Source organism: Andrographis paniculata, unplaced genomic scaffold (assembly GCF_009805555.1).
Source record: "Andrographis paniculata isolate CXL003 unplaced genomic scaffold, ASM980555v1 Contig52END, whole genome shotgun sequence".
NCBI lineage: Eukaryota > Viridiplantae > Streptophyta > Magnoliopsida > Lamiales > Acanthaceae > Andrographis > Andrographis paniculata.
The window spans coordinates 2,563,317-2,580,167 of record NW_026137587.1 but is presented as its reverse complement, the minus strand read 5'-3'; the positions used below and the strand labels follow the sequence as shown (position 1 = coordinate 2,580,167).

General features: G+C 29.2%; 1 protein-coding gene across 1 annotated transcript; it reads right to left on the bottom strand.

The window, feature by feature from the left end:
* Nucleotides 1-6,206: 6,206 nt before the first annotated feature.
* Nucleotides 6,207-16,647, bottom strand: LOC127254860 (6,7,8-trihydroxycoumarin synthase-like). Its single transcript, XM_051280183.1, has 3 exons — nt 15,676-16,647; nt 7,449-7,813; nt 6,207-6,691 (listed from the first exon to the last, which is right to left on the bottom strand). Exons 1-3 carry the CDS (start codon nt 16,573-16,575, stop codon nt 6,385-6,387), a joined length of 1,572 nt encoding a protein of 523 aa, XP_051136140.1. The 5' UTR covers nt 16,576-16,647; the 3' UTR covers nt 6,207-6,384.
* Nucleotides 16,648-16,851: the final 204 nt, after the last annotated feature.

Below are 16,851 nucleotides of genomic sequence, written 5' to 3'. Positions count from 1 at the left end.
TGGCTTTGATTTGTATGCTTAAGGCATATTGAATCGTTCAGGAATATTATTTCATCCGTTACTAAAGAATATGTTACACTAAAATCAATTACAGATCTTTGTGAAAACTTTTGGACAACAAATCTTGCTTTATATATGTCATATTCATTATTCTCATTTCATTTTTGAATAAATACACATTTATAGCCAACATGCTTAACATGTTCAGGTGTTTGTACAATAGGTTCAAAAACATTTTGTTTTGCCAGTGAATTTAATTCAGACTGGATCGCAACTTTCTATTTTGGCCAATCTTTTTTTTTTCCGACATTCATTAACTGATTTGGGTTCAGAATCCTCGTCATTTTTATTTAATCAAGGGCTATATCATATGCAAAAGCATTATAAATAATTATGTCCTTTCAGTTCCAATGTTTTATAGTAGTAACATAATTTATTGAATTTTCAATAACATCATTTTCTTCAGGAGAAATTATATCAGGATCAACTTCTTCAGGAAGTTTATTAGGATCAAGTTCTTCAGGAGTTTGATCAATGTTACTAGTTTCATGAGGATTTTGTTACACATTCAAATCCTCAACGTTTTCATTTGTTTATATTTTCTTTCGAGGATTCTTATATTTGGAACCTAAAAATCTATTACGCTTTAGGCGTGCATTCAATTCACTAGCACTTTGTATTTTTCCTTTGGGGACAATAATTTTAGCCGGTGCATTCTTTGCAACTATATACAATCTAGTAACTCTGTTGACATCATAAAAAACATCAGGTAACTGATTCACTATTCGCTGCAAATGTAAAATTCGTTGCGCTTCTAATTCACTTTGGCTATTACGAGGATAAAAAAAATTCAAAGGTACTTTCTGAGTAATTTCCTTTTCCAATTGATCAGTTTCTCCCCTAATGTCGGGAAATTAGACTCGTCAAAATGATAATTAGTAAATCGAGCCGTAAACAAATTACCGGTTAATAGTTCAAGAGATTTAGTAATACATGGTGATTCATACCCGACATATATTCCCAATCTCTATTGAGGGTCCATTTTTATGTGTTGCGGCGGTGCTACTGGTACATAAACAACTCACCCAAATGTCTGCAAATGTGATATATTGAGATTTTCATTGTACACCAATTGTAATAGGGAGTAGCCAGCTAGCTTGTCGTTTTAATTTTATTAGTGTTGGTGCATGCATAACTGCATGTCCCCAAGAAAATACAGAAAGTTTAGATTTCATTAACATAGGTCTTGCAATTAATTCCAGCCTTTTTATAAGCGATTTAGCTAGACCATTTTGAGTGTATACATACTGTACAATATGATCAATATCAATCTCAATAGACATACAATAATCGTCATATGTCTTAAATGAATATTCACTAACATTATCAAGATGAATTTTCTTTATTGGGAATCTGAAAACTATGCTTGTAATTTAATTATTTGCTTAAGCAACCTCGCGAATATCAAATTGCGGGTGAATAATAAGCATGCATACGACCATCTAATAGATACATTGATAAGTACCATAAAATATCTCAGTGGTCTGCATGGTGGATCTATTGACACATATATTACCATGAATTCGTTCTAAAAATACAGGGGATTAATTTCCCACTTTTTTCTGGTGATTGTCTAGTTATTAACTTCCCTTTTGAACAAACAACACATCTAAACTCATTTGTATTTAATACACTCTGATCTTTCAAATTATGACCAATGTATTTTCTAAAATTCGTCTCATCATAGTATTATCAGGATGCGAAAACCGGTCATGCAAATCATAAAATCTGTAACTTCTAGTCTACCAAATATGTTTCAAGTGCATTAATCTTTGTATAATATAATCTGGAAGACATTGAATGCAATTTTTCTAGTATATATTTATATCCATAAACCAATTTTGTAATCAACAAAAATTCATTATTTGTCTAATTTGATTATTCAATATTATATCCAGTTTTGCGAATATCATTAAAGCTTAGCAAATTTCTTTCGAATTTTCTGGAATATAGTGCATTTGGAATATCAAGTTTTACTATTCAGGGAGAAATATTATTGTTCTTCCAGAGTCCTCGATCAATTTCGCACAAGTATTCACCTGAATTTTTTCCAACTTCAGATTGGTGAAATATTTCTTATATTTTAGGATGATGTGCGTTTATACACCATCAATGGGACATAATTTGTCTTATGTATTCATTACAATGCATTCAACATAAATATTTCTTCTTTTGGAAGAAATATCACAAAAGAAATATATCATTAATTTAAATAAAATTCATAATTGTTACGGTATTACCAAATATGGAAGTAAGAATAATTATATATGTGGACTTTCACATATATATTATAACATTGCATCTTCAAGATCCTCAAAATATAAATCATCGAGAATTTCAAATATGTACCTTAATGGTACATAATATACAATATTGGGAGTTTCAAAATATGTACATTCAGGATGCTCAATATATACCATTCAGAGTTTTTAAAATTTAAACCTCCAAGGTTCTTAATATAAACCTTTAGGGTTACCAAAATATAAACCTTCTCGGTATATATATATATAAAATAACACATCTAATTATGTGTTAATAATAAAATATCACCACCACTAGCATTATTTTCAGATTTATTTACTGAATCTTGACATCTTTGGGTGCATTTTCTTTATAATAACTAATGGAAAATTTGAACATTTTTGTGTTAATCATAAATGTATTGAAATAAATAATTAGATGATTACCTTGAAATTTTGGCTTAGGTTCCACAATGCTTAAATATCTTCTTTTTATATCCGGACAGAACTTTAGGATAAAAATATTCTCTTCCAACACAATTTTTACAACCTGTTTTCACTAACTTAAATACCAGAAAAAAAAATGCTATTTTTATATTAACACTTCATCGACAAAGCGTCGTGTTGATAACATGTTATAAAATATATAACAAAATATAAATATTCAAGTAAGTGATGAATATATATATATATACACAAGGCCGTCCCTAGGCCCAGGCGAAATGGGTGACCGCCCAGAACCCAATCTAAATTGGGGCTTATTATTTATTTTATATATAAATTATTTATATATAAAAATTATTTGACATTTATGTATTTATACAAGAGCATGGCTTAGTGGTTAATAATATTATTGATATTTTGCATATAAAAATATTAGAAAATTTATTTTATTTAATTATTTATATTTTATTATAGATAAAAAATATTATTTTTATATATTTATGGGCTCTAATTTTTGTTTTAAAATTGTTAATATTGATACTATTATTGATATTTTATTTAAAAATTATGAATTTTTTTTTTATTCAATAATTTATATTCTATTAGAGGCAAAAAAAAATTGGAGCAGATCATTTATATATTTAGGGGTCTTTTATTTTTTTAATTATTTTTTTGCACTAAAAAGATAATAAATGTTAGAAAAATTATTATTATTATTAGGCAAAATTATCAATAGCTCATTTATGATTTCGAAACTCAGTGTAAATCCTCTGTATACTTTAAAAATGACATGAACCCCCTTATACTTTAAAAAACGTTTCATAAAACTCATTTTTATACTCCCTCCATCTACGCATAAAGTATACAATTACTTTTTGCGCGGTGTTTATAAAATAATAGTATTTTAATTATAGTAGGTAGTTAAAAATAGTGTAATGACATTTTTGCCTTTGCCTTTTGGTGTAAAAATAATGATGTGATGTAAAGTAGGGGTATTTTTGGAAAAATGAAGTATTTAATCAAATGTTTACTTTGTAATTGGACGTACCAAAATAGAAATATGTATATTTTCTAGTTGAACGGAAGGAGTATTTTTTTGGTGATGAGAAGATAGTTTTTATCTATATTTTTTTGCATGGCGGGGGTTTCATATAGCATTCGTTAAAATATAAGAGAGCGTTACACAATTTTTAAAAATTATTCGAAACAAAATATCTTTTTTATTTATATTTTATTATAGGTAAAAAATATTATATATATATATTTAAGGATTCTTAACTTTTATTTCGCCCCGAAGTCTTCGAAAGTCAGGAACGACCCCGTATGTATATATATATATATATAAGGATATTATGTATGTATAAAAACGTGTATGTATGTATGTAGTAATAAATTATGTGATAGGATAGATGTTTATATAGTGTGCACACGTAGTGTGTGATTTTTATTTAAAGAGAGAGAAAGTGGCTATAGAGAGAGAGAGTTCGAAACAAAAATTGTGTGTCTGTCGTTTTATTTCTAACTCAAGATATTTATACAAAGATTAATGTGATTAGTCATCAACCACATTACCACATGGGTATGATATTTAAATGACCCTATATCAATTATTATTATTATTATTATTATTATTTATTTTTTTGGTCATAGTTTATTTTATCCGATTTTGTAGTCGGTCAATCAGATAGTCTCAATCTCAATTTAATAGTTGTTACTAGTTTTCTTTCATTAATGAGAGATTATCAATCGGTTATCAATAGTTATTTAATTTATCTATAAATATGTGTATTATAATTAAAAATACATTGAATCATAACAATACGAAGGAGCACTTTGGTTGCTTCTACAACCAATCAATAGCGTTATTTGTATGATAATTCGATGCCAAGATCGAATTATGCAACAGTAGGCTGTAACTCAAGAGAATAATCGGTCAAATCCTTTGCTTGACGGTTGGGTTTCAAGTTCGATCTTTGATGGGTGCGTGTATGCAGGAGTGTGAGTGTGTGCACGTTGAGGACAGAAGTGCGTTAGAATAATCTTGTGGATCTCGACACGTCCGGCTTCATATGGCTTACTGTCCGGGGGTGTCACATATATCCTACATATCTATCCATTTATATTTAATACTATATATATTTATTCATATACTCACATATATCCTATATATTTATTCATATACTATATATATATATATTTATAAACTTTTATAATATATTAATATTTATCTATCTGCTTATCTATACTCCTAAATACATACATATTATCATACAATTTTATTATTTTATATATTTACATTTTGTGATATAACAAGGTGGATTTGTTACTATTTTTTATTTATTTGACGAAATTAAAATAGATTAGAGAATTAAACAATTTAAAAATTAGAACAAGATCAATAGATTACTTGTGCAATATGTTCACCGAGATGAATTATTAAACAATTTATGTAATACTCTCTTTGTACCAACGTATTTTTTACTCTCATATTAAAATATTCATTTTTGTTTATTACAATAAAAGTAATTATATTAATATCAAAATAATATTACATATATAATTAATTTATATATAAAGTACATAGAGAAAAAAATGTTAAAATTATTTTACACATTCCCATTAACTAATTAAATATTATTATTTTTAATCTATTATAGATTCTATTGAATCACTCACTTAATTGGGATGAAGGAAATAAATGTATATATATATATATATTATAAAATTTGAACAAATTATTGATGCACTTTGTTCACTTTCTTTTGCAAACAATTAAATATAGTAGTTCATTATTTTAAATTGATAGCTCATAATTTTATATTATTGAATTATAAAATTACTTTTTCTTCTTCTTCTTTCTTCTTTTCTTTTTCTTCTTTATATTTTTCAACAATGAATTGTACCATTTTCTATTATGATGTAGAAATTACAACTGTTATAGTTTAAACTCATAATTTCACGGTCACGAATCTATCCTTTATGGGACTACAATGAATTGTATTATTAATTTGCTTCATTTATGGCACCGGTGAATTAGACGTCAGCATCGTGCTGATTAAACAATAACACTCGGATTTCATTATATTTATATTGTATAATCTATAATAAAGAAGACTAGTTTCGAAATTTTGCTTTACACCAATTTTGCTTTATATAAACACAACAATGGAGTGTCTTTTGCTTTAATTATTTAATCACAATATTTTTAACATTCTATTATTGTTTAGTGATCAAACTTGTGGTTTTAATTTGTGAATTTTTTTATTTTGACACGGTCGATCTATTTTCGCTTAATATGAATATGTTGAATTAGTATTCTCTTTAATCATTTATACATATATGCTCCATAACCAAGTTAAAGATTAATTTTGTTAAAAATTAAGAACCTGTGAAATCATCCGTACATTTTGTGCTTGATCCAATGGCTAATTATGAACTTGTTCACAAATGTTGAAGAAATACTTCAGCATACAAACAACAAAGTTCACCTCACTATAGCAGCATATAAATAATAATTATCACAAAAACATTGATAGATAGTACTGTTATGTGCTTCATGACCATATATATATTCGAGTTTTCACTAATCAAGCATATATATATATATATATGTAATAAATAATATGAGTTATGTGTCTGATCAGTCATTCTGTATGAAGGTTTTAGCCATGAGAATAAGTGGGTTTTTCTTGTGAGTAGTGAGGCCAGGCAGTGACTGGATGTCGTCTTTTTCGTGGGTGCTGCAGCAGCAGCCATGGCCAGCAGACCAGTCGAAAGAGTAGAGGAGATTTGCCAAAGCGAGCTCTGTGGATATGAGGCCTATCTCCTTGCCAGGGCAGCCTCTCCTTCCTCCTCCAAAAGGGACCATTCCAAAATCCCCAAAATGATTAGCTCCAACAGCAAAAGCAGCAGCATCTCTGTTGATTGTGCCATCGTCTTGAAGGAACCTATACACATATATATATATATATATATACATATTCAAATCACAATTATACATAAAATCTTGAAAAAGCTAGGTTTTCCCAATTGCACAGATATACATGATTTATAGTCGATAGAAATCATGCATCATTTCAAGATTTCCAATGTACTTCCTCTATCTTATAAGAGTTTGAGGCATTTGATTAGTGCCGCAATATTTAAGATAGTAAAATTGAGTAAATAGTGGGGCATGATATTATTATTATTTTTTATATGAACAATATTGTTGATAATTTTAAATAAGAATTATATAATTAGAAAGAAATTTAGAATATATTATTAAATATTTTAAAAATTATATTCTCAATAAATATATACACAAGATTTCAATATCATTTTTGTAGAGAATAAATTTCTATATAATACAAGTAAATAAAATAAATAAATATATTTATTTATTTATAATTAATCTAAACTAATTTTATAAAAAAAAAACACACGGAGTTTAAAATGTAAAAAAAATATTTCTTTATTGAAGAGAGATGTAGATATAGAATAATAGAATGATTGAGAATAGATCCACATGATTATGTTATTATATGTTATAAGGTTAATTGAATTAATTTATATTTGTTAAATATATTTTAAATAAGTATAATGTTAAGAAACATACAGTTGAAAAATTAATTATATCACGACAATATCAAAACTCTCGGTAATTATTTAGATATTCTTGCGATATAATAATTTTCCAACACGTATTAAAATAATAGAACCAACCTTTCAGGGCGAAACTCTTCGGGATGTTCCCAATTATCGGGATCTCTTCCTAATGCCCATCCGTTGACGATGACTGAGGTTCCCGGCGGGACATGGAAACCCCCTACGGTGCAGGAATGGTTCGATATTTGGGTTCTGAAGAGCAAAGGAGCTGGGGGAAAGAGCCTGAGAGTCTCCAGCACCGCTGCCTTGAGATACCCTAGCTTTGGAAGGTCTTCTTCCTCGACTCGACTTGTTCCTTTTGCCCCAATGAGCCCTCTGATCTGTGCCTGAGCTTTATGCATAATTGCAGGCCTTGATGACAGGGCTGTCATTGCCCAGACAACTGCAGCTGCTACTGTGTCGGTTCCAGCAACAAATAGATTCTGTTTTCACAATGAATTATTAATTGTTCATTTAGGGTTTGTTTTTTATGAGTTCATTGATATAATGCATGGCATGCCATGGCTGTTGGTTAAATGAAAAGTTTAAACTTGAATAAATATAATCCTTTCTTATCTTTTACTATAGACACATGATGACATTACTAATAAGGGGGAACGGGTTAGGTGCTGATTAGTTGTAATCTGTCTGATTAATTTTTATTTTTATTCTATATATGGTTTGGATTAATTGGTTTAAGTTGCAAGAAAGCAAAATTTAAATATCAAGAAAGCAAATTTTAAATATTAAGAAACTAAAGTTTTAAATTCAACACAATTTAAATTCAACACAATTTAGAGCTCGAAAGAATTTAATATGAGAAAAAAAAATTTAAGCTGACAGAAACAAAATCTTATGTGCAACACAATTCAAAGTTTAGAATAATTCAGTATCGAGGAAATAAAATTTACATAAAACAATAAAATTTAAATACTAAGAATCAAGATTTTAAGTTCAATACAGTTTAAAAATTAAAACAATTTAAATGTCACAAAATCAATAGTTCAAATAGCAATTTAATTTTTCTAGCTTTAATTAACCACTATAATCCGATCATAAAGGAAAAAAAAATCATAGAAATGTCAGCAAATTAAAATTGCAAAATAGAAAATTATACACCAAAAAAACAAACTTTAAACATAAAAAAACAAAAACAAAAACAAAGACAAAAAAACAAAAAGACAAAATACAAATTTTTTTAATTAAATACATGTTTAGTATGAAATCAATTAATTAATTTTAGCATGTTTCGTAACCAAATGATAAGAGAGTGAAGGGGATAGAGAGTATTAATGGAACAGAGGATTCAGTATAGTTTGTTACCAGTCTTCTTGAACACAAATAGAAAATAACTAGAGAATATATTTTATCAAGAAGGAGACTCTTTTTATCCAGATCTTAAAACAATAAATAAATAAATAGAGTGAAGGCACAAATTTAGGGTCTGTCTCTTTAGCATAATTTTTTTCAAATTCTACTGTTTGGACTCTACGTTTTTCGGAAAAAAAAATAAATTTTCTTTCTCTCACAAAACAATTCATCAAACATTATTTTCATAGCAAACTCAAACCAAATATTTTTCAAACTCATCAAAAGAAACAAACTCTTAATAAATTATAATAGAAATATTCTAGAATATGTTAAAACTATTTTACTCATTTCCTTCCTAAAAATTACTTACACTTCATTTGTAAATGAACTGTTTTAAATAAATTATTTTTAAAAAAATAGTAAATTAAGGTGTGTTTCATTTGTACTATAAATTTTTATATTTATATGTGAAAATAATTATTTAATATGATATTTAATACCATAAAATAAATATTGGATGTGATGGCCTTTAATTGTAGAAAATTAGAAATTAACAAAAATATCAGTTTTAAAATATATAAGAACAAATTATTTGGTTTGTGATTCTTTGTGTATATGTATTTGTAATTTTTTATGTAAATAATGGTAACTTAATGTGATTTTTTTAGAAAAAATAAAACAAAATTATAAAGTATCTACATTTTAAAACGTTGAAAAATAAATAAGAGAAATAAAAAATTCTAAAAAAAAAAAAAAACACAATATATATGGTAAACTATTTTTTTTAGTCCCGTAATTGGACCCCTTATCATTTTAGTCCCGTAAGTGGAGTTTGTCGCAAACTAGTCTCGTAAGTAAAAAATTTTCGTTGTTTTAGTCCTCCGGCGCCGGAGACGCCCGCGTGGCTTGCTGGAAGCTACATGTCCGCCAGGTGTCCCGCCAGATCAACGACATCTGGTGGACACATTTTTTTTTAATTTTTTTTAATGTTTCTTAAATTTTTTTCAATTTGACCAAATAAAAAAAATTAAAAAGGCAAATAAATTCTAAATATTTTTTTTAAAAAAATGAAAAAAAATGAAAACAAAAAATAATAAAATCTACGTGTCCGCCAAGTCAGCGACACATGGCGGACACGTAGCCTCCGGCGAGTCATACAGACGTCTCCTGTGCCGAAAAACTAAAACAGCGAAAATTTTTCACTTATGAGACTAGTTTGCGACATACTCTACTTACGAGACTAAAATGATAAGGGGTCCAGTTACGGAACTAAAAAACAGTTTACTCATGTATATATATAATAGTTGGAGTCCTATGTTGTTGTTATTATTATTATTATTTCCATCCGTTCTGGTTAAATTATCATATTACTGTAGATATTAGAATTTAAGTAAAATATAATTAGTAAGTAATTAAAAAATTTATTAGTAAAAATAATTATAATTAAGATTAAAATAAGTAAATAGTTTAATTAAAATTTAAAAAATATAAATTATAAAATTTAAAATATTATTAAAGTGTATAATTATATTTTCAAAAAAAAAAATGACAAACTATATGGACATACCGAAATTTAAAAAAAAATGGATAGAGTAATTTTTAAACTTAAGTAAGGATGACATCTAGTACTTGGAAAAGAATCAACATTACCACGATATATTAATATGTTACAAATGAGAACCAATTAATTATTATCAATTTCTTTTTAATTGTTGTTTGAGTTGACATTGTGATTATTTGCCCTTGTGGTCTCCAATAAATTTGTTGCTTTTATATTTGTGGTCCTTTAATTTTTACATGCATTTCATGTTTATTTGAAAGAGAATAGACGAAGTGAAGAATACATTGAGGCCACGTTGTGGTCTCCAATAAATTTATAGCTTTGCATTTGTGGTCCTTTAATAGTACGTTTATGTTATATTCATTTGAAAAAGAGTAGTCGAAAAGAATAATACACTGAAGGCATTATTCACAACAAGTGATATTAAAGCCTAATAATGCAATGATAATATGAAGTTGAGATGTTTGATAGAATGATCTCTTATACAATTTGACATTTTCAAATGAATGATATCGTGATAGACATAGCTTGAAAAAGACCTTTAAGCACAAACGTGTTGGATTAAAGAACAAATAATTGGCAGATTTAATTTGAATGAGATTGCATAATATGATATTCTACTTATATTTTTTAAATAAGTCGTAAGAAAAGCTGTCTATGAATGCAATCATGTAAAATTTAATTTTTCTTGAATTCTTGAAGCACTTGTCCATTGGCATTTAAGTAAAGGTGGAGTTCTCAAAGTCTCCTTAGGTGCTCACATAATCAAGCCGAGCAAGTTGACCCACTTAACATTTGGGAAAGGCCGAGCAAATTCAAGCTCGACTCAACACGCTTTTACGGCATATGAAACTTCGTCATATAAGTGATAAGTGTCTAAAGATCCTTTATTAGAAAGGATTCCTCAGAAAAAAAAAAAAAAAATAAGTCCTTGAAAAAAATTTAATTTCTACAAGCACTATGTGTTTGCAAAACACAAGCGAATCGATTTTTTGTCTCAAGTGAATTATTGGTTGGAGTCTTGGATTGCATCCATTTTTATTTTTATTTTTTATAATTATACATACATTGTATACCCCTGAAGTCGGGCCGTTGTTTGGCCAACTCTCGTGTGTGGATGAGGCGGCATTAGGCCACTCAAAGTTAATTAGAGGTTACATAAGTTGAATAGACTACTCATGTCAACAATCTATACATTCTTTTTTAGAAGCCCTACTGAAAAAAACTCTAAAGCTAAGCGTATTTGCCCTAAAGTAATTTGAGGATGGGTGACCCATTGGAAAGTCTCTCAGGATGCGCATGAGTGAGAACAGAAGTGCTCTGAAAGGACTCGTGTTGACCTGTGAAACCAGTCTACGATCCCGAAAAGCTCGGTCTTGCGTAGTTGGCGGGCCAGGGTATCACATACACACATACACTTAAGCAATCCAAAGAGGTCGAACCCCAACCTCTAGCATGCTATGCTAAGCGAAGGTTCAATCGCTTGAACTACACACTCATCATGTATAGATTAATGATTCATGATGACTTTAATTGTTGATTATTTCAATAATACTTGGTTTTGTTTTGTTTTTTTTTTTTTTGATCGGAAGAATACTAGGGTTTAGTTCTTCAAGCACAGGTCAAAAGCACTAGAGACCTTCAAGTCTTGAAAGGTGTTAAATGGATAAATAAGATGAAGAAGAATGTGAAAAAAACTATGAACAGATTATGGGTTGAAATTATGTAGCGGCGTGTTCTATTCATTCTAAGCAAAACAAGGGATTGGTCAACATACAACAATTCCGATATTATTTTTTGTATTACTTAATCAGACCTATTTAGAGTGAGCACGTTGCATGTTATCAACTATTAGACTATGCATTAAATGTTGGGTGGGCAAAAGTTATGTTTTGTGCTTGTTTTTTAATCGACCGCTTACTCCATATTATCTCGAATTTTAAATTCCTGAGAAAATATGGTTAGGTAAATCCAAATTTCAATATGTTTTTTTTTGTTTCTCAACACCTTATTGTGTCAGCAAAGACAAGTTAGTCTAGGGCTGTGTGGTACTCTTAAAGTTGAGATAAATTTAAGTAGATTGATTAGACTACTTATGTCAATAATTTGTATATTTTTTTTAAAAAAAAGTTCATTTCAAAGAATTTTAGAATTAAGTGTATTTATCCTAAAATAATTTCAAATTATATGACCTTTTGGAAATTCCCCTAAGGGGAGCACAAGTGAGGAAAGTGAGTGGTGAAAGAACTCTTGTTAACTTGTAAAACTACTCTACGTTCTTGAATGACATACTTAGCTTTTATGGAAAGCAGGACAAAGTATTACAGATTATTAAGTGATTCTTCCTTAAGTTCTCACTAGAATTGTAAAGCCAAGGAAATATACGAAGTTTCAAATCTTTTGTCACCAAGTGAGCTTACTAACTTTATAAAATAATATGAACTCTCATGATAAGAACTAAGCAAGCCTCTTACTATCAATGAAGTCAAATTCATCTCACAAGTTTAAAACTTATTTGCCTTTAAACTGAACTCGTTGGAAATTGGTTTGCTAAACCAAGGAAACTCATCACAACATTCTCTAGCTTAAAGTTGCCCGAAAAGAGAAGTCGGACAACCTAAAAAGGATTTAAAAAGAAAAAATTGTGGCTTTTTTTTCGCTCTATCAATTGTTCCACAACTTTCTGAGTCTGAGGAGACTTTTTATTTCAAACAAGCTACAAACTTCCAAGTTTATTCCTTATAGAATTGATTTGTCAATGGAAAGATTGAGAGTCTTCACAAGAATCAAACATGGAACCTATGCTAATTTCAACATAGGATGAAAATCCTTGAACTTTTAATGAATCTTTAAATGGAAAGAAGATATTCCAAGAGTGAATAAAGTTGTTGTAAAGTGAGAGTGGTTGTGAAGGAGTCAGTTAATGTTAGATGATCGGAATGATCGTTTCACCTGAAAGCATAACTCGCTAGAGATACATATCATTAATTATTTTTCCAACATATAAAAGTCTTCAACAGTTAGCCATATTAGGTCTTCTTATTTTGCTAAATTTGCTCTTAAACAAGGGGCTATGGGTATCCGAGCACTTTCTTGATGAGCATTTTGAATATGGAAAAGAGCACTTGCTTTTTAAGCTCACTAAATCCTTGTATGGTTTAAAATAAGCTTCTCACTAGTGGAATCAATAATTTGACGACATTATATGCAAGTTAGGATACACTTGATTAGTTTATCTATTTTAAGCAAGTCTTTGATGAATCTTTTATTGAAAATTTGGAATAAATTTTTTTATGACATTATATGCAAGTTAGAATATACTTGTGAGTGTATGTATCTATTTTACTTAAAGCTTTCAATAAATATTTCATCATCTTCTACTATATTTTGATGACATGCTAACTACATGTAACAACATACTTTTGGTAAATTATTTCAACGGGTGGCTTAATGGCCATTTTGACATGGACTTGGGTGTAACTAAATTTTGTTTAGCGTGTACTTTGAAGTAATTAAAAAAAAAAAAAAAGTCTCCTCTTGTAGTCAAAGATATAGATATATTATCATGTGTACCTTGTAGTCATCTACTCCATATAGCTTTTCTAATGGTAAATTTTCAACCGTAAATGATTGTAATTTTTTTTTATCCTATTTTAAATGTTTTTTAATTTTTTTTTTTTTAGTTGTACGTTGCCTCCCACAATTCAATTTATTTCAAATTTACTTATTTATATTTGTACCGACTCTTAAAAGAAATGGTAAAGTTGGAATTTGTTTAACATTTATATATAATTTTTTTTTTTTTTTTCTGTGAGGCGTGAGAAATTTAAAAAGTATTACAGAAAATAATTATTTTTGTACTAAGTCGGATTTTTTTCCTTTATATATATATATATATTATATCCTATTATATTTTTGTATTCAGTTTTTTTTAAAAAAAAAAAAAAAAATCTTCTTGTCATTTTACAATTTTTGTAAATATAGTGTATCTTTTCACAATTAAAACTAAAGTATATATATAAAAAAAAGGCTTTAAAATATATTATACTCCCTACGTCCCATAAATATAGTCTTAATTGGATTAGGCATAAAATTTAAAAAATATTGATATTATATTGATAGTTGGTAAAAAATATGGATAAAAGACTTTTTTGCCCTTATGAGTGTATTAGTGTAAAAAGTAGTGGCAATTGTGTAATAAAAATGAAAAAGTATAGATAATTTTATGATGATATGGTTATTTATGAAAATAAGAACAAAAATAGTAAACAAGATTATTGTATTGAGACGGATGAAGTATATTTGAATTTAATTATTACATATAACGAAGTTGTTTACTTTTCCATTAAATAGTAATTGAAATTTAATAATTTATAAAAAAAAAAATATATTGATATCTACGTAAAAGTGACAAATATAATAAAGAACTAAAAATCAACCGAATCCAAATAAAATATCTCAATTTGCTTCTTATGTAATACGTAAATTGGTTGTTTACTATTTTTAATTGTAAATAATATCTAATTTTTTGGTTGACAATGTTGTTTGCTTTTTTTTTTTTTTATCTAATATCTCAACGTTATATTTTTATTATCATTTTTATATTAAATTTAATGGACAATAAAAAAAGATGACATAATTATAGTGGATGAACGAGGGATATATATTTATAAGGTAAATTATTTTTTAGTTTTGTATCTGACATTCTTTATACTTTAACTAATCATGTTTAAAAATAGTTGCGTAAGTAAAAATTTTTTTTGCTAAAATGCGGCTGACATGTCATCGCAATATAAAATCCACGTCAGCAACATGTGAATTTTATATATATATTTTACAAAATGTCTTGGTAAACTATTATTTTAAGTCTCGTCTTTGACTTCCTTTATCATTTTTAGAACTTTAAATGGATTATGTCTGAAAATAGTCTTACAAGTAAAAATTTTTCGCTAAAATGGTCATTTGACGTGGCATTTACGTAACGATGATATGTCAGATGCGTAAGGCCAATGTGGCGAGTCCAACACCAGACGACATTTTAGCGAAAAAAATTTAGTTAAAGAACTATTCTCAAACATATATGTATATAGAGAAAAAATATAGGTAAAATAAATACTAAAAAATTGTATAATTTATCTGAATATATCTAAAAAATACAAAAATAAATATTTATAATATATAACTATTATTATTGTTAGAAGTTTGTTATTTGTATTTTTCTTTTTCAAAATATTTTCATCATATGATCTATCTTAATATAATAACTAAAATAATAATTATTTGGGACAACAAATAAATATTTAGAAATAGAATATATCACTTTATAATTTTCAAATTTAGCCCCCCCCCCACCCCCCACCCCCCGTCTGGTACGATCCTAGTACCCCACTGTGTATGATACGTAAAATTAAATCGATGAACAGTAGTAATTACCATGAGCAAGCCTTTGAGGTGTTCTCGTGTGAAATCCATGGAAGAACGTCGCTGCTCCTCTTCCATAACCCCAATCATGAAACTAACAATGTCTTCTTCTTCTTCTCCATTACATCCTCTGTGCTCCTCGATAATCTGCTCGTAAAACGCATCCAGCTCCTCAAAATTCCTCCTCAGCCTGTCCGACAACCCCCGCACCTTATCCACCCACCCCAACGCCGTCGGAAAATGGTCCCCAAAATAGAAACTCACCATCAGCGCCTGAGCTTCCATTATAAGCCTATCGAACTTGATCCTCTCGTACTCGTCCTCCTCGAACCGCCGCCCGAACGCCGTCCGGCAGATCAGGTTCACCGCCAGCGACATGCCCAGACGGCTCAAATTGATCGGAGAAGATGAACCAGAAGAAGAAGAAGCTCTGAGACTGGTATTAATGGCGTCGATCATCCTCCAGACTTCGTCCTCGCGGATCGGCCGGAAGGAGAGGGCGGCTTTCGACGAAAAGACCTGGTGGAGACAGATTTTTCTGAGGCCTTTGGAGTGGTTGTTGTAAGGGGAGAAGGCTATGTCTTTGCCTCCGTAGGAGAGCTTCTGCTGCCCCACCACCGGCGGGCGGCGGCAGAAGGAGAGGTCGTCGGTTTTGAGTATTTGCTTGGCGGCGGCGGCGGAGGAGACGACGAGCCACCGGGTGGAGCAGTGGTTTAAGAATATGATGGGGCCGTATTTTTTGGAGAGCTTCCAGAGGTGGATGTGGGGTTTGGATCTGTCGAATTGGAGTAGGTTTCCGATGAATGGCAGGCCGGGGGGGCCGGGCGGCGCCGCCGATTTGGTGGTTGTTAATGGAAGTTTGATGAGAGTTAGTGATACGAGGAGGATGATGACGATGAGTGCGAAAAACATTGTATTGTATTTTATGGTATAAGTTGATAGGCTGAAAGAAATGTAAATTTTATGTTATGTAATTGAGTAGATTTGTATGTAATAAGTAGAAGGGTTTATATAAGGTTTGAGTTTTGTTTTTGGGTTCATAGGATATAAATTGACATAATATTTTGAATAAAAAATTATTTTTTTAATAATTTTTTTCATTTGAATCTATATTATTTGATTTTTTTATTGCCATAAAAATATTCTTGTTATTTTTGTTGTAGTAAAAGATTCTACTCTTTTTCGTAT

Excerpts from the sequence above, each read along its gene's own strand:
- LOC127254860 (XM_051280183.1), bottom strand. The coding sequence starts at position 16,575 with ATGTTTTTCGCACTCATCGTCATCATCCTCCTCGTATCACTAACTCTC. Across the intron at positions 7,814-15,675 it reads ACCTCAAAGGCTTGCTCATG|AATCTATTTGTTGCTGGAAC; the intron begins GTAATTACTACT and ends TTGTGAAAACAG. Across the intron at positions 6,692-7,448 it reads GAAGAGTTTCGCCCTGAAAG|GTTCCTTCAAGACGATGGCA; the intron begins GTTGGTTCTATT and ends ATATGTGTATAG.